At 56.0% G+C, this 17,144-nt stretch overlaps 2 protein-coding genes across 5 annotated transcripts; one reads left to right on the top strand and one right to left on the bottom strand.

Moving 5' to 3' along the window:
- Positions 1-1,969: 1,969 nt before the first annotated feature.
- On the bottom strand, positions 1,970-6,180 carry CD164L2 (CD164 molecule like 2). Of its 2 annotated transcripts, XM_060626523.3 has the most exons (6): positions 6,012-6,180; positions 5,380-5,547; positions 5,208-5,279; positions 4,557-4,601; positions 2,860-3,004; positions 1,970-2,298 (listed from the first exon to the last, which is right to left on the bottom strand). In XM_060626523.3, the coding sequence occupies exons 1-6, from the start codon at positions 6,097-6,099 to the stop codon at positions 2,292-2,294; spliced, it is 525 nt and encodes a 174-aa protein (XP_060482506.1). In that variant the 5' UTR covers positions 6,100-6,180; the 3' UTR covers positions 1,970-2,291. The 2 variants fall into 2 exon arrangements, with proteins under 2 accessions (XP_060482506.1, XP_060482507.1); XM_060626524.2 differs by lacking the exon at positions 1,970-2,298 and having other exon boundaries at positions 2,856-3,004.
- Positions 6,181-8,682: 2,502 nt separating this feature from the next.
- On the top strand, positions 8,683-15,776 carry GPR3 (G protein-coupled receptor 3). Of its 3 annotated transcripts, none has more exons than XR_009608175.2 (2): positions 8,683-8,850; positions 9,353-10,570. XR_009608175.2 is itself a non-coding variant. In XM_060626522.3 (2 exons), the coding sequence occupies exon 2, from the start codon at positions 14,154-14,156 to the stop codon at positions 15,144-15,146; it is 993 nt and encodes a 330-aa protein (XP_060482505.1). In that variant the 5' UTR covers positions 8,683-8,850; positions 14,149-14,153; the 3' UTR covers positions 15,147-15,776. The 3 variants fall into 3 exon arrangements, 2 of the variants coding, with proteins under 2 accessions (XP_060482505.1, XP_060482504.1); XM_060626522.3 differs by lacking the exon at positions 9,353-10,570 and adding an exon at positions 14,149-15,776; XM_060626521.3 differs by lacking the exons at positions 8,683-8,850; positions 9,353-10,570 and adding exons at positions 12,930-13,072; positions 14,149-15,776.
- Positions 15,777-17,144: the final 1,368 nt, after the last annotated feature.

Below are 17,144 nucleotides of genomic sequence, written 5' to 3'. Positions count from 1 at the left end.
GGTCCATGAGATGGACTCTGAGATCCTGAAATTCCAATTCAAGGGATCTCTCCTCCCCACGTTCTTCCACAGGTGGGCCAAGATTTGCAGACAAGCGTATTTATCATGTGCTATTTATAATTTAAAATTTTAAGTTTATTTTATTTATTTTGAGAGAGAGAGAGAGGATGAGTGGGGGAGGGGCAGAGAGAGAGAGAGAGAGAGAGAGAGAGAGAGAGAGAATCCCAAGCAGGCTCCGCGTTGTCAGCAGGGAGCCCGACTCAGGGCTCAAACTCAGGAACCATGAGACCATGACCTGAGCCAAAATCGAGAGCTGGACGCTTGACCGACTGAGCCACCCAGGTTACCCCTGAAATGTGCTGTTAAGCATAATTATTTCTGGGGAGTGGGACCAGGGGGAAAGGGTTTCTCACTCTTTCTATAAAAAAAAATCTGTATCGTCCTTTTGTTCCTTACAGGCATTTACTACTTTGGAAAAAGCAAACATCCGAAAGAAATTTCCTTAACTGATGGTAAAATCAGAAGGAGGTGGGGGCATTTCCTCCCTCAGCTCTGGAAAGGATGGGCATTATCCCTGCCAGCACTAAGTGCTGGGTGGAGAAGCCAAGGGAGGGCGATCCAGGCAGGAGAAACTTCGTGTATAAAGCCTTGGAGAAGAGAGAAAGCCAGACAGGCTGGGAGCAAGGAGTAGATCCGAGTGTTGAGAAAGGGGCGCTCGAAGGGGAGGCTGATGTCGGAGACGGGGGGCTTTGGTGGAAGTGTGGAAGGGGAGGGGCGAGGAGGTGACTGTTAGGCATGTCGATGGTGGCACGAGTGGCCAGGTGAGCTCTCTGTGAGGCCGAGGAGGAGCCGGAACTGCTGCGGGCCCCAGGGTCCCTCAGTGCCCTTCCAGCTGGAGTGCAGGGAGGCCGGGCCCAGGGGCAGGAAGCGGCGCGAACGCTGTGGGGTGACGGCGTCTGGAATGCGGATTGAGCTTGTGCATCCGCTCTGAATCTTCCCCAGAGCCCACGGAGACAGACACTGCTGTCACCCCACTTTACAGATGGGGAAGCACGGCCAGGGCTGGGAAATAACTTCCTCCAGTTCACACAGAGCAGTCAGGCTCCACCCGCTGACCTCGCCACCATCACCCTCTATGGCCTCTTCACTCCACTTCCTGGGACAATCATGGGATGAAATCAGATAACACCGTCAGACTCTTAGCCACATGCCCTGTTTCCAGCAAGTGCCCCGGCAGTGGGAGATGTTATCAGTCAGGGAAGACTTCTGGGCAGGGGTGGGGTGAAGTGGGGTGGGAGAGAAGCGGAGGAGGTGGGCATGGGAGGGCAGGGGCTTTCCAAGAGGACCTGAGTGAGGAAGGCCACGAGTACAGAAATGGCTGTCGAGTCCCAGGGGCATCTCCACCTTGGCATTGGGGCAGAGACCTAACTTTAGGAGCCGAGAGAGCCTGAAGATGCCTCTGTGGGGGAATTCTGAACTTCTGCTTATTCTGGAGTCAGAAAAACCTGGATTCAAATCCCAGCTCTCCCCTGTCCTACTGCATGATCTTGAGCAAGTGTATCTACCTTTCTGAGTTTCCACAGACTCATCTATAAAGGGCGGGGGAAGAGGGCTAAACACGTATAACAAATGAAAATATTTAAAAAAAAAATTTTTTTAATGTTTATTTTTGAGACCGAGAGAGACAGAGCATGAGCAGGGGAGGGATAGAGAGAGGCGGAGACACAGAATCCGAAGCAGGCTCCAGGCTCTGAGCTGTCGGCACAGAGCCCGGTGCGGGGCTTGAACTCACGAGCAGTGAGATCATGACCTGAGTTGAAGTCACACGCTCAACTGCCTGAGCCACCCAGGCACCCCTGAAAATGTTTTAAAAGGCGGCAGTAACAGTCCAAGGTTGAATTCTCATTAAGGAGAGGACAACAGCTGTACCCCAACCCCAACAAATCCACACAGCCCAAGACACAGGATGTGAAGCACCGTGCTGGAAAGAATTCCTTTATTTGGGGGCAGTGCCAGGTGGGTGGGAAGAGGCAGGCACAGACCCCGTGCCAGGCAGGGGGCCCACAGGGATAATGGATAAGACGCGAGGTGGTTGAAGGATGCTCTCAGCCACAGGTACCAGGCCCGGGACAGGAGGGGATGTCAGCTGCCAGGCACTGAGCCTGCTTAATGCCCACAGGGGCCAGAAATCGGTGGCCAAAGTTCTTCCCACCCCGGCATCTACAAGGGGGCCGAGAGGGCAGCCTCTTCGTCCTCCTTCCCCTCAGTGTGGAATCCAGGCCTGAAGGGGGTCAGATTCTGCAGAGGCCAGACAGAGAGGGCACTCAGGGCAGTGGCCCTGCCTCAGCCGGGCTGAGGACCCCCACCCCCAGGAAGCAGGCAGTGGCTGGAAGAGCACACTTGAATGGAGGCTGCAGCAACCCGCCCCACCACACACACACACACACACACGGCACACGGGGGCCTCAGAGCAGCCCCCTCTTAGAGGAAACCCAAACTGCACACACATCCCAGGCTCCTGCCTGCGGCCCCAGAGCTGCAGAACGAAGGCTTGCCTGGGCTCCGTCACCTACTGGTTCTCCTCTCTGCTGGCAGCATGAGGGACAAAGACAGATGGGCTCAGTCGGGCTCTCAGACACAGGGTCCAGGCTGAGTCCTGGCCCCAGCCAGCAAGGGGCAGAGAGAACCCCACATGTTGAGAAGCGTGGCTCACATGGGTGATGATGTGGGGAACACACTGCCCTGCCCTTAGTGCTGCCGCATTGAGAAGACAGTGCACTGGCGCTTAAAGGGGACCTAAAGGGCAAGAGTCAGGTGGGGGAAGTGAGCTGAGACCCTACTGGCAGGCCAGGTACTCACAGTGTCTGGTAGGTGCTGTCCTTGGCCTTGAGGAAGCGCAAGACGAAGAAGGCCGCTGCCTGCAGGCTCAGCACGAGCACGACGCCCCCAATGAAGCTGGCCCCATCAAAGCCAGGGCCGTGGGCTTCAGGGACTGGGGGGCTCCCTGCAGGGTGCAGGTCATAGCAGGCCACTGTGGACCGGGATCCTAGCCCTACCCCAATAACCAGCACAGGTCACCTGGAGGCCCCAGTCCTCCAAATGGGAGCCTTGAACAGCAGGCTCAGAAGTTCAGCCCAATCCTGTGGGCAGTTGGGAAGTGCCTGCTGGGAGGGGCAGTGCCTGGGGCAGGGGAGGGTGAGGCCTTGGCTCCAGCCCTGGCTCTGCTCCCAGTTGCTCTGTGGCTTGATGTCTTTCACGTCCTCTCTGGGCCTCAGGATCACATGGTCCTGATAGCAATGAGCTCCCTTCCAGCCCCCCTATCCCACGCTGGCCAGGCAGGGTGAGGGTAGACCCAGAAGTTAAGCGTCTAGAGCCCTTCAGCTGAGAGTTTCTTTTGGCCTCAGGTCTCAGGGTTCAAAGCCCAGATGCAGATGATATAGTCCCTTTTCAGGACTCCTAAGTCCCCGGACCCTGGAGTCCCCCAACATCCGGGCCCTTAGAGAAGGAAGAAGGGGAGGCCCACACCCTACCAAGTGGGTCCATGGAGACCGGACGATGTGTGTCAGAAGGAGAAGCTGGGTTCTGAGGGTGAGATCTGTCCAGTCACCTCACAGTTAAGACAGAGCCAGTCTCACAGCATCCCCTGACCCTTTCCCCTGTCCCGTCTTAGGGCCCACGGTTGCCAGGCTGTCTGGGTGGCTCCCAGCTGTGCCATGTCAGCCATCAACTCCCACCACGGATTCGATTTCAGGCCCCAGGCCAGGTGCCAGGGCAGGGCAGGACTGGTGGCAGAAGATCATTCTGGGGCACTGCAGAGGGGCCCAACTAGGAGCTGGGTCCTCCTCCTGGAGGGTATAACTTGTGTAAGGGGGCCTGAGAATAGGAAGGGCAAAGGGGGTCCCAGCTACAAGCTCAGGGAGCCCCAGAGAAGGACACTGGGGGAGGAGGAGAGGGAAGAAATGAGCTGCCCAAGACCGATCTGGGGCTCAGCCGGAGGGAGCTGGGCCATCAATAATTCAGCCTCCAAGATCAAGTTTCTGGCTTTAATTAGCCAAAAGCCTCTGCAGCCATCCCTACCAAGTCTGGTGACCTCCAGGCCCTGAGGGGCAGTAGGAACCAAGGGGCAGAGTTCTTGCTTCCGCTCTGCCAGGAACCTGCTTTGTGACCCTCTCTGGACCTGGGGGCTGCAGTGGGCAGGTAGTCACTGCGCTACATCTCGTTGGCAACCTGAGCCACACACCCTTCAGCACCAAGGGCAGGTTCTGAGAGTCAGCCCGAGCTCCCAGAACTGCTGGTGTTGGGGAGAAGGGACGGCAACCATCATTTCCCGATTGTTTCTATGTGTCAGACATTGAACTAGGCGCCGTACACCTGCTCATAAGATTCTCGCAGCAACTCTGTGAGGGATTACCCAACCCATTTTACAGATGTGGAAACTTCTTCTCAGCAGAAGTCACAGGGCTGAGGTCACAGAGCATGTAGTGCCTGAGCCCGGCTCTGTCTCTGCTGGCAACTCTAGTCCTCCCACCGCTACCATTCCCCCAGGTAGCACCTACCTGTTGTGACTGTCTTTGGTTCATAGGTGGGGTGGTGATGGGCAGCTGGAAAGACAAGGGAATCCATGCGAAGCCAGCCCTCCCATTCTCTGACCCCCACCAAGACCCCAGCCCAGGCGAACGGCCGGACTTCTGACTCAGATCAGGCTCCCTGGTCCGGGTCCAGGTCCACCTGACATACTTTCAAGCCTTAGTTCACACAGCTCTTCCACCAGAAGGGGCCTCTCTCCATCTCTACCTTTAAGGGTCATCTCTGATGCCACCCCCTCCAACAAGCCCTCCCTCCCCATTCCCTTCGGAACTTCTGATTCTGAAGTCCTGTGTTTTAAATTAGGCAAGATAACGCCTCCATCCCCTCTAGGCATCTGTCCTGGACCCTCTGGCTGTGCCAATTTTCAGATGGGAAAACAGGCCAGAAAGGGGAAGGGATTTCTCAGTGAGCTAAAGGCAGAAACGCAAGTGGACCCCACTTCGTGGGCAGTCTGCTCCCAGATACAGACGATATAGTCCCTTTTCAGGACTCCTAAGTCCCCAGAGCCTGGAGTCACTGGAGACCCTGGAAAGAGGCCGATTCCTTCCTGAAGGGCAGGCTCTAGCTTGGGGACACCGTAGTCCCCTCTCTCCAACTTAGGCCAGTGGGAGTCCTCTTACCTGGACACGACTCTGAGCGGTTGTAGACGGAGCAACCTTCCTTGACCACCTCAGCTCGGGCCACACAGTGTCCTGGTGGGAGAAGGTGTAAGGGCGGGATCTGGGGAGAGCGGCCAAGGCTCTGAGGTGCAGAACCGGGGGCACTTGACTTGGGGAGGGCCCAACTCCATACCTGGCTCCTCTGGCTGACACTGCTCCCACACGCAGCCAGAGAGGTTGTGTGCTTTGTGCCCCTCCACACAATGCTCACAGAGCTTGAACTGTTTGCAGGCCCCCGGGACAGCTGGCCAGATGTTCATGCGGAGCAGGGCTCCCCGCCCAAAGCCTCGAGCTCCTTTACCTGGGAGTGGGAGCAACTCCTTGAAACTGAGCTGCAGCCGCTTCCCCACTACCGTGGCTCTCCCCCGTTTACACACATACACTCACCCGGATCCGCTAAGCCCCACTACACACCTGGAGTTTCCACAAACACATGGCTACACACACCCACAACCTCCCCCACATTCATCCAGAGTCCCTTTCCTTTGCATACACCTGGGGTTCCCTGATCCATGTAGAACTGCTGCCCCCAGACACACCTGAAGCCCCTAATCCCCCAACCCCTGGAGCCTGTTACATACTCCTAGCTCCACACAGGGCTAGAACCCCCTTCGACTACCCCTAGAGCCCCGAACTCGTCTGGAAAGTCCCCTCCTGCCCCCCACCCCCAGGCCAGACTGCTCCAGAAGAGGCGGCTGGATGAAGGGCAGGCTCCCCCTGCCCCAGCCCGGGCTGGGCCCTCAACCAGATCCTGGTCCGCGTTACCAGCCACAGCGAGCTGGGCACACAGGAGGAGGCAGCAGCAGCCGCCACAGAGCGCGGCCCGTAAGGCGCGGGGTCCCGGCGCGGCCATGGGCGGGGCGGGGGCTGGGGGTCGGCTGAGAGCTGGTGTGATGCGTCCCTCCCGGACTCGGCTCCGCTGGGGTGTGGGGAGCGAGACCCAGGCAACCTGGGCGTGGCCAGGTGGGCGTGGCCATTCTGGGGCGGAGCCAGTGGCAAGGCCGGGGTGGGGCCAGGTCGTCGGGGGCGGGGCCAGGTAGGGGCGTGGTTGATGGGTGTGGCCTGGTGGGACTCGGTTGGGCGATCTGGGGCGGGGCTCGGACAAAAGGGGGCGGGATCCAACGCTAGCCTCACACCTGGTTTTGGGAGCCCCCACCAACGGCTTCACGAAAACTCTGCTCGGTGGAGAGTTATTATCCCTACTTCACAGGTGAGGAAACTAAGGCTCAGAAAAGGTGAGTGGGTAGGCGGAGGTCACAGTGGCAAAATCTGGATTCTGCGAGGTTACTTCCTCGCAGGCCGGGCCTTGTCGAGCGAACCCCACCAACCAAGATCCACGACTGGGGGACTGGCTTCAGCTGGCCCCTAGGCTCTGGCTGCTCGCCTTGCTTCACCCCTTGCGTCGTACTCTCTTCTGCCCCTCAGCCTCCCACGTCTGCCTCCAACCCACCACACTCTCTGGTCTCATTATTATTTTAATTTTTTTTTTTAACGTTTATTTATTTTTGAGACAGAGAGAGACAGAGCATGAACGAGGGAGGGTCAGAGAGAGGGAGACACAGAATCGGAAACAGGCTCCAGGCTCTGAGCTGTCAGCACAGAGCCCGATGCGGGGCTCGAACCCACGGACCGCAAGATCGTGACCTGAGCTGAAGTCGGACGCTTAACCGACTGAGCCACCCAGGCGCCCCTGGTCTCATTATTAGTAGGACAGTTGGGACTTTACACAGCCTCCCCTTCAGCCTCAACTCCTGCCCTGGCACCGGCCTCTTCTGGTTCTTCCCCCTCTACGGCTACTTCTCAGGTTCCTCGGAGGGCACCTCCTCTCTCTCTTTCCCCCCTCCTCTTTCACGTCCACTCTCCTGCCCCTTCTCTGCTGCTCCTCCTTTTCCTCTTTCCCCCTCTTCTTCCCCGGTGGCCCGGTTCCTTCCTGAGCCCTAGTCCACCTCTCCTGGGGCCATTTTGGCCATTCCTCTGCCATTAGTTCCCATCTGAAAGCCATCAGGTCTCATAGCGTCATCTCCAGCCCCCTCCCCAGCTGCCACCTGTAACTAATACATACTTCACACTTTTGACCTCTTACTATTAGCAGAATATACATTCCACTAAGAGCTTTTACCTGCAGCTTCTCATCTAATGTCCACAACTGCCCTCTAGGCATGGGTTTTGTTATCCCCAATCTGTGGGCTTTGGAGGTAAAATCAGGGGCACCTGGCTGGCTCAGGCAGAAGAGCACGCGGCTCTTGATCTTGGGGTCGTGAGTTCAAGCCCCACGATGGGTGTAGCGATTACTAAAAATAAGCAAGTAAACTAAAACAAATAAAATCACCTGCTCAGGGGCACATAGTTGTAAAGAGGGGGGCCAGGATGTAAGCCCAGGATCCAGTGGGTCCATCTGCTTCATGGGCACCTCCACCTGAGTATGCCTCAGGTCTCTGAAACTGCCCTCTTTCTCTTCCCCACTCAGGGAAGCTCCCGAATCGAAACGAAGATCTCGTCTCCATCCCCTCTCTCTGTCTCAGCCACATCAGCTCTTTCCCTCTTCAGAGACTTCGTACTGGTGTGCCTTCTCCTTGAAACTCTTCTCTTCTCTCTTCAATGACTTGTTCCATGACCTCCCTGCTTCAAAGAGGGCCCCTGGTTATTCTCCATGCTACTTCCTTTTTCCTTCAGAATATGTATCATATGTATAACGAATTACTCTTTTGTTTCCTAGGCTATAATTCCTATGAAGGGAGAAACCGCGTTTATCTTCTTCTGTAGTTAACTCCCTATACACTTAAGGGCTAAGTAGGTGTTTATTTGGGGGGGGGGGGGGTTCTTTTTTTTCTTTAATATGAAATTTATTGTCAAATTGGTTTCCATACATCAGCCAGTGCTCATCCCAACAAAGTAGGTGTTTATTAAGTAACTATATTGTATCGTGTTGTGACTGTACATGTTAGTCTGTCCTTCTGGTCTGTGAGACCCTCAAGGACCCCCTAGTTAATATCATGTTAAGTGTCTACTTATAGACTTGTGCATCTTTCCCCCATCAGAATGGAAGCTCTGTGAAGAAGCCAAGGATTTTTGTTCATTGCTGCATCCCCTGGGCCTAGAACCATGCCTGGAAAATAGCACAATGCTCAATAACTATTTATTGCATGTTGAAAATGCAGGGATGTGGGGGTGCCGGTTTGGCTCAGGTGGTAGAGGATGTGTTGATCTCAGTGTTGTGAGTTTGAGCCCCATGTGTGGCATGGAGTTTACTTACAAAATAATTTTTTTTTTTTTTTTTTTTTTTACAGAGAGAGAAATAAAATGCAGAGATGTGGCCAGATCATCTCTCTGTCCATAGCACCCACTCGAAGCCCAGGGAATTTTCAGTGAATACTGGCTGAATGAACAAATGGGTCTGTGCTAAGAATGTGTGCGCTGATGATGCCCAGATTCTTGGGGCTTGGACACGGAGCTTGTGTGAATATTATCTGTGCCTCGGACACACACCGACCGCCAATGAGAGCCTAGGCCCATGGGATTCCCCTGATTGGAGAATGGTGAAGGAAGAAGTCTTACCTGGAGGCGAGTGCTCACGGCCATCTGGTGGTCACCTGGGGAACTGCAGGTATTGTCAGCCCTGGTTAAATTTCACTCCCCGCTGCTTCAGGGGAGACGGTGATGTTTAGGATAGAATGGAAGGCACAGCGGATTTGGCTACACATACACTGGCTTCAGATCCCAGCTCTGCCATCTACTCTGTGATTTGGGGCAAGTCCTTCAGCTCCTTTAGACTTCAACTATGAAATGGGGATGCAGGGTTGTTGTAAGCCCTTCGATCTAGTCTGGCACCTGGTAGCTGGAAAGGACCGGACAGGGTATCAGCGGTGGGAAGGAAGCAAGGAGGTATGGCAGAGGGCATAAGGAGGAAGGAAGAGGAGGGGCCGCACAATAGCCCTTTAGAGAAGAGAGACCCAGTTGGCAGTGTTGGTCTCCATCGTCCCATTGATATAGGGCAGTTTGGAGCGTGGAGAGAGTGCCCATGTGAGAATCCATAACTTTGCTTGAGTCTCTGGGGTTTCTCATGACTAGAAATATCATTGCCCTCTTCTCTTTCCTGGCTGCCTGAGGACCAACTTCCATCTTGAACGACACCGTAATTCTATGGATCAGGGCGTTCTAACCAACCAACTACTTCAGTGGAAGCATGGTCACTGATGTTCTTTGCCCTGAGAAGGCAACAGTACCTAAGACAGAACTTTGAGAAAAACTAGCCAAAATGTACAAGACCACACCAGCTGTCATCTTTATATTTTGAGTCAGAACCCACTTTGGTGGTGGCACAACTGGCTTGGGCCTGATTTACAATTCCTTGGATTATGCAAAGAAAAATGAACCCAAAGAGAGCCTTGCAGAACGTGGGCCGCATGAGAAGAAAAAGACCTCAAGAAAACAGCGAATGGCACAGGAGAACAGAATGAAGAAAGTCAGGTCTCCACACAGGCCAATGTTGGCGTAGACAAACAGAAGTAGTAAAGATTCTGCCAGGGACGCCTGGGTGGCTCAGTCAGTTAAGCGTCCAACTTCAGCTCAGGTCACAATCTCGCGGTCCTTGAGTTCGAGCCCCGCGTCGGGCTCTGGGCTGATGGCTCGGAGCCTGGAACCTGCTTCTGATTCTGTGTCTCCCTCTCTCTCTGCCCCTCCCCCGTTCATACTCTGTCTCTCTCTGTCTCAAAATAAATAAAACGTTAAAAAAAAATTAAAAAAAAAAAAGATTCTGCCATGACTATCTGTGGTGATTGTGCAAACTTTTCATGAGAGGATTAATAAGCTATGAACATTTTTTTTTTAATGTTTATCTTGAGAGAGCGCATGCACAAGTTAGGGAGGGGCAGGGAGGGAGGGGAGACAGAGAATCTGAGGCAGGTCCCACACTGTCAGTGCACAGCCTGATGTGGGTGGGGCTCGAACCCACAAAACGTGAGATCATGACCTGAGCCGAAATCAAGGGTTGGATGCTTAACCGACTGAGCCACCTAGGCACCTCTACTTACTGAGAGAGAGAGAGAGAGAGAGAGAGAGAGAGAGAGAGAGAATGCGTTCACGTGAGCAGGGAGGAGCAGAGAGAAAGAGGGAGAGAGAGAATCCCAAGCAGGCTCTGCGATGTCAGCGCAGAGCCTAAAGCTCCATCTCATGAACCCATGAGATCATGACCTGAATCGAAATCAAGAGTTGGAAGCATAACTGACTGAGGTACCCAGCCGCCCCGTCTTTTTTTAATGTTTATGAAAAAAAATTTTAATAAAGAACCATAACTGCTACTGAGAATGACAGAAGACAGTCCCTCATGCCACTCTTTCCTGCCTACCTCCCAGCCACCTTTATGCATCCCTGAGACCAGCTGGATGGTTGTTGGGACCCAGCTCTGATGGGGGAGAGAGCAGATACCTGAGGTCTGGGGGACTGATGGCCCTGTATTCTCTCTCTATGGCGACCCCACTCTCTTGACGGTGTGCCTATCATTATTCTCCTCTCTCTCTAGATGCTGCTTTTTACTTTAACCATCCAATCAACAAGTGTTTGTTGAACGCCTACTATATAGCCAGGTTCTGTTCTCAGCCCAGAACAGAACAAAGTCTCTACCTTCATGAAGCTTACATTCTGGTGGGGCTGACCCGTAGTAAAAAAGAAGCTACGTGCATAAACAGATAATGTAAGGAGTGGTTAGTGCTCTGAAAAAAAAGAAATCAAGGAAAGTGGGGGAGAGAGTGATGGGGGGAGGGGTAATCGAGGACAGATGTCAGGGAAGCCTGCTTCAGAAGAAGTGACTTGAAGGCAAAGTCCTGAAGGAAGTGAAGAGGTTCTAGGGGGAGGGAGGAAATTGGCAAGGACACACTCATCCACGGCCTGTGCCCTCAGCGGCCATGTTCCCTGGGGCTTTTTTCCTCACTCTCCGCTCCCTCCCCTGCGTGGTATCATCTACCCCTAGAACCTCAATTATTACCTGCACATCTGTGCCTCCCAGGCGTCCTCCTCCTGCCAGGTATACAATTGGCAGCCCACACAGCCAGTGCTGATATGGCACCAGGCCCTCCCAACAATCCTGAGGTAGACACTAACATTATCCCCATCTCACAGACGACAAAACAGACACAATGGGCCTAGGAAGCTCACCCAAAGTCACACAGGAAATGGAGGAATTGGGATTTGACCATCTCCACCCCCAACTCGCCACACCCAACCTGAACCGCCTCATCTTCCCCAGCTCCTACCGTCTCCTCTTCCCTCTACCCTGCCACTGGCCTGTCACCCCCTCCCCCAACAACTACAGGGGTGTCGTGTTGAGGGAAGAACAACAGGCCCCGGTGGGGCCTGGGATCTGAGCCCCTCTTGATTCCTTAACCCCTAACCTGATCCCTGCCCTCCACCCCCACCCCACACGCCCGGATGGTTGCACTGAGGACCAAAGCTAGAGACAGAGGAAGGAGAAGCGGCCAGTTCCTCTCCCCCTGGGCACATCTGGCATATCTGGAAAAGTCAGCTGGGGGGAGTGTATGTCCCCGGGACAAAGGACAGGCAGGGACGGGGAAGACCGAGCCCCTTCTCCATACCCCCCCACCCTGCCAGGATGCCTAAGGTGGGAGGTCAAGAGGGGCCTGCTCAGGGGACTGAGCTGCCAGGTTTTCTGCTTCCAAGTTCTTCCCGGCTCCCCCTCTCCTGCTGCTTCGGGGAAGTGCCCCCCACCCCCCACCCCTGCTGGCTTTCCAGATCCCTGAATAAATAATTCAGGGTTTGAAATCTTGCCAGGCCCACCTCTCCCGTGCTGGGAGGGCGCTATTGGACTGACATGAGTGACGTCACCCAACTCCTTATCCCAGCCCCAGCATCACGAGGACCTGCCCTGACAGCAACTCACTTGCCTGGTCACTGTCCGCCTAGACCGCGTACCCTGTCCCTCTCACCCTGGGGCTCATTCGCCACAGTCACCTGGTATCTTCATTCCAGGACCTTACAACCCTCTTCTCGTTGTTTTGTCACCTCAGTACCTCAACACTTGTGACAGGGTCATGGTGACCCCAAGTCCTATCATCTGGACATTTCCCTCACCACCGCCTCTGACACCCTGGGATCCCTGAGCCCCATCACGTCAGTCACCTGACCCTGCTCTGGTTGCCCTGGGGGCTTCCCTTTCTATGGCACCGTGGCCCCATGGCCACCATCCCCAAGATCCTGTCACCATGCTCATACTGTCACCGCCACCCACTTCCCTGCTCCCTCGCGCTGCTGTCACCATCACCTCAGGGCCCCATCATCTTGGCAACCCCCGTCATCCTCGCCGAGGACGCCCATTCAGCCTCATCCCTCGGTCTCCGTCACCCGAATCCCGTCCGTCTCTACCACCTGAGGGGTCCCATCACCCCACAGCCTTTCCGGGGCCCCTTTCTGCTCTTCCTACATATTCCCCGCAGCCTCCCTGCGACTGCTCCGAGGCTCTCCCACCAGCGCCCCCCGAAACCCCGGCCCGCAGAGGGCGCCGCGTCAAGGACAGCGCGGGCCGATTGGGGAGGGGGGCGGGGCCGCGGCCACGGTCGCTTTTTATGAATGGGGGAGCGGGCGGTGCGAGGCCTCATTACTATGCCGCGCGACGCGCGCTGCGCCCCAGCGCGACGCACCCATTGGCCGGCCGGGCCACTTACGTCACCGAACCGGTGGCCGGGGGCGGGTCGGGGCGGGGTGACTCACGCCGCTTCTCCCGCGGCCGCGGGGGCTTCTCCGGGTCCGCGCACACCCTGCGCCGCCCGGACCCGAGCAGAGCTTCCCCGCGGCCCGGCCACGCCGAGTCCCGAGAGGTGAGTAGGGGGCCCCGCGCGGGCACCAGGCGTCCGGAAGGGCACGCAGGATGCTGGGGCACTGGGTCCGCGGACAGGCTCCCAGCGGCTGGCCGAGGTCGGAGGTCGAGACCCGGAGCCCAGAATCTGGGGTAGCAGGCGGGGACCCAGTGTCCGGGTGCTGAGAGCCGTCAGCTGGGTGACCCCGCGCGGGGTGCGCACTCCTCCAAGGCCCCGAGGCCCTTGAAGGGACTGATGGTCCTATGAGATTGGGCCGGTGGGACCGGCAGGAGGCATCTGGGGCAGGCACCCAGGCGTCCGAGCCGGAGGAGGTGTTTGACTTAGGGATCCAGACTTACGGACAGGATGTGGAGTCAGGTCCAAGATCCAGGTGTCCGGGCAGAAGGAGGGGTCTGACTCAGGGATCCAGGCCTCCAGCAGAGGGTGTCTGTTCCAAAGATCCTGAGATTCAGGAAGAAATAGAGGTCTGGCGGGGACAGAAGTCTGGGCCGGTGTATGTCGGAGGTGGGGCTGAGTTCCTAGGTGGTGATACCCCAGGAGTGGAGAGTGGGGGCTGGCAGGAGCTTCACGGCGCATTCCCTGGGGGCGGAGCCTGGGACTGGCAGTCCAGAGAATCGTGAGGGGTCTGGTGAGCCTCAGAAACTGAGCGTCATCCTGATCCGGAGGAAGTAGAGCTCCCCTCAGTCTAGAGATGTTTCCCTTCCCCGGTCCTGGGCCTACCTCGCATCTTCTGGATCCTGTGGGCCCCCATCCACTAATGGTAGTCCTTCATCTGGTTCTTCTCTGGTCGCACACGTGGGAGAAAGAGGCCTCAGGACCCAGGGGTTTGGAAGGGAGAGTGAAAAGACCCAGGCCTGGGGTCTGCTGGAGACCTGCTGGCCTGGGGGTGTGTATGTAGGGGAGACAAAGGTATTCTGGAAGGAGCCCTGGGGCATGACTGGGGGACAAGGCACTGGGACCCAGCCAGGTATTCTGAGATACTCTTACAATGTATCCTGAGTGGCACCTCATCCCCTCCAGACCCCTTCACCCAGCATCCGGTCCAGCCAACTTCTCACAGGGCCTTTCTCCTACAGGTACCATGATGTGGGGTGCAGGCAGCCCCCTGGCCTGGCTCTCTGCTGGCTCAGGAAACGTGAATGTGAGCAGCGTGGGCTCAGCAGAGGGGCCCACAGGCCCAGGCGCACCGCTACCCTCACCCAAGGCCTGGGATGTGGTGCTGTGCATCTCAGGCACCCTGGTGTCCTGTGAGAACGCGCTGGTGGTAGCCATCATTGTGGGCACTCCCACCTTCCGCGCCCCCATGTTCCTGCTGGTGGGCAGCCTGGCCGTGGCCGACCTGCTGGCAGGCCTGGGCCTGGTCCTGCACTTTGCTGCTGTGTTCTGCATTGGATCGGCGGAGATGAGCCTGGTGCTGGTTGGCGTGCTGGCGATGGCCTTTACCGCCAGTGTCGGCGGCCTACTCGCCATCACCGTCGATCGCTACCTTTCTCTGTACAATGCCCTCACCTACTATTCAGAGACAACGGTGACTCGGACTTATGTGATGCTGGCCCTAGTGTGGGGGGGCGCCCTGGGTCTGGGGCTGCTGCCTGTGCTGGCCTGGAACTGTCTGGATGCCCGGGCCACCTGTGGCGTGGTATATCCACTCTCCAAGAACCATCTGGTGGTCCTGGCCATTGCCTTCTTCATGGTGTTTGGCATCATGTTGCAGCTCTATGCCCAGATCTGCCGCATCGTCTGCCGCCATGCCCAGCAGATTGCCCTCCAGCGGCATCTGCTGCCCGCCTCCCACTACGTGGCCACCCGAAAAGGCATCGCCACACTGGCCGTGGTGCTTGGCGCCTTTGCTGCCTGTTGGCTGCCCTTCACTGTCTACTGCCTGCTGGGCGATGCCCATTCCCCACCCCTCTACACCTATCTCACCCTGCTCCCTGCGACCTATAACTCCATGATCAACCCCATCATCTACGCCTTCCGCAACCAGGACGTGCAGAAGGTGCTGTGGGCCATCTGCTGCTGTTGTTCCTCTTCCAAGATCCCCTTCCGATCCCGTTCCCCCAGTGATGTCTAGCCACATCTTGGTGACCCTTCAGCCCTGATCACTACAGAATTCCAGAATGTTAGGTCCTCCAGGGCTTTGTTCCACCCCACCCCCCACCCCACCCCCTCCCAGCTCCACACCCCAAAGACCCAGCTGGTTCTGGAGTTCTAGGACATTGGGTGTTTCACAGGATTCTGTTCAGATCCCTACAGGGCCCAGCTGGCTCCATGGTTCTCGAATGTTCAGGTGGCCAGGGTTCCACTCAGAAATGTCCCACAGCCCAGCTGGCTTGGAGTTCCAGGATGTTGCTGGGGGTTTTACAGTGCCACTCCAAGTCCCTGATCTTCCCCCTCCCTTGACCTTAATCATGTCACTTTACTTTTGAGTTTCTGAGCTAAAGAGTCAGAGAGGTTAGTCACTCAGTTGCCTAGATAGGAGAAAGAAAGATGTATCTCTATATATGTGCACATACAAAAAGAGTATCTATTTATAATTTATTTATTTACTTATTTATTTATGAATTTATTTATGGGTGGTAAGGGGAAAACAAGAGACCTACACCTTGAAATCCAGGCCATACCAGGGTATCCCCAGTCCCCAGACCCCCATTGCTGACCTCAGTTCCTAGAGGGGGAAAAGGGAGAAAGAGAAACCACGTATTTTGTTATTATTTTTGCTTATTTTTTATCAAAGAGATCATAGAAACCAGAGCCTTCTCCCCAGGCCCGCCCCTCTCGGGTTTGCTGGGAGAACACACCAGCCTCTGGTTTTTTATTTTTTTAAGAAGCCATCGCCTGAGCAACCGAGAATTCCTCTGCGCTGGGGGCCGGCTGCCCTCTGGTGGCCGTTTGGGGGAAACTGCAGCCCGGCCAGGCTGCCCGGACCGGACCGCGCGACCCCACCTCCACTCCAGCCTGGCGTCCAGCGCCACAGCCAAGACCTGGGGGCCAAGCCCCACCCTGCGGTGCCCTAGAGGAGGCAGGGTGTGAGCCAACACCTGATTCCTCTGCCAACCGGGGTATGGCCTCCAGTGCTTCCCTAATGCCATCTCTGACCCATCCCTCAATAAAGAATGATTTTGTGATAAATGTTTGTCTGTATGTGTGAAGAGGCTGGAGTGGGGCTGATGTGGGGTGAGCCCCGAATGGGAGGGTTAGGCCAAGCCTGGGAGCCTGAGAGATCTGGGGAGCTGGAGACCCAGAGCGGCGTGTGGCTCTCAGGTGACATCCCCACCCCTTTAGAGGATCTGATGAGCCCCACTCCTCTGCTCAGACTAGGGCATTGCCAAGCAAGGACCCCCATCTTATCCTGGGGACAGGAACCAGGGTGCTAGACCCGTCCTGGGTTGAGGATGCCCAGGTTAGCTTTTGTTTGGAGCTTTAGCATGAAGTAGATGCTCAAAGCATGTCCATTTCCTTAATAACAGCTCCGAATTGTGGGTGTTTACTGTGTGCTAGGCACGGTGCCAGCACACTACATATGTTACCACATTTACGCCAAACAAGCATCCCATGGCACAGGTAATCCCTTCTCCATTTTACAGATGAGAAAACCGAGGCTGAGGGAGGGCTGCTGACTGGCCCAAGGGAACATCCATTTCCACAGTCTGTGTGCTCTATTGGCCAACAGCCTCTCATCTCCTTCCTTCCCGAGCCTGGTTTGTATTGGGGTTCATTCTCGGGGCCAGAGGCCACATTTGGGAGGAGGTTGGATGGAATACGGTCATTCTGGAGCTGAAAGAGCTTCTCTCCTAGCCAAAGGAGAGTGATGGTAAATGTGCGCATGTACCCTTGTGTGCATTTGACGACCTAAGTGTGCAGGACCCTGAGCGTGGGTGTTTGGGAACCAGAAAGAGTATGTTCACCAGGCAAGGGCAGGAGCAGGTTTTTGGGAGTGTGGCTAAAGAGGAAGCTCTTGACTGAAGCTTCTCAGCCTCCCAGGCCTCACAGGTAGGCAAAGCCTAGAGATGGGACCCTCGGAGCACACCCCTCCATCGTACAGATGGGGAGACTGAGGCCTGGAGAAGAA

This window comes from Panthera onca, chromosome C1 (genome assembly GCF_046562875.1).
Source record: "Panthera onca isolate mPanOnc1 chromosome C1, mPanOnc1 haplotype 2, whole genome shotgun sequence".
Lineage (NCBI taxonomy): Eukaryota > Metazoa > Chordata > Mammalia > Carnivora > Felidae > Panthera > Panthera onca.
Note: the sequence above shows the minus strand (reverse complement) of the source record. Positions and strands in the feature narration are given on the sequence as shown.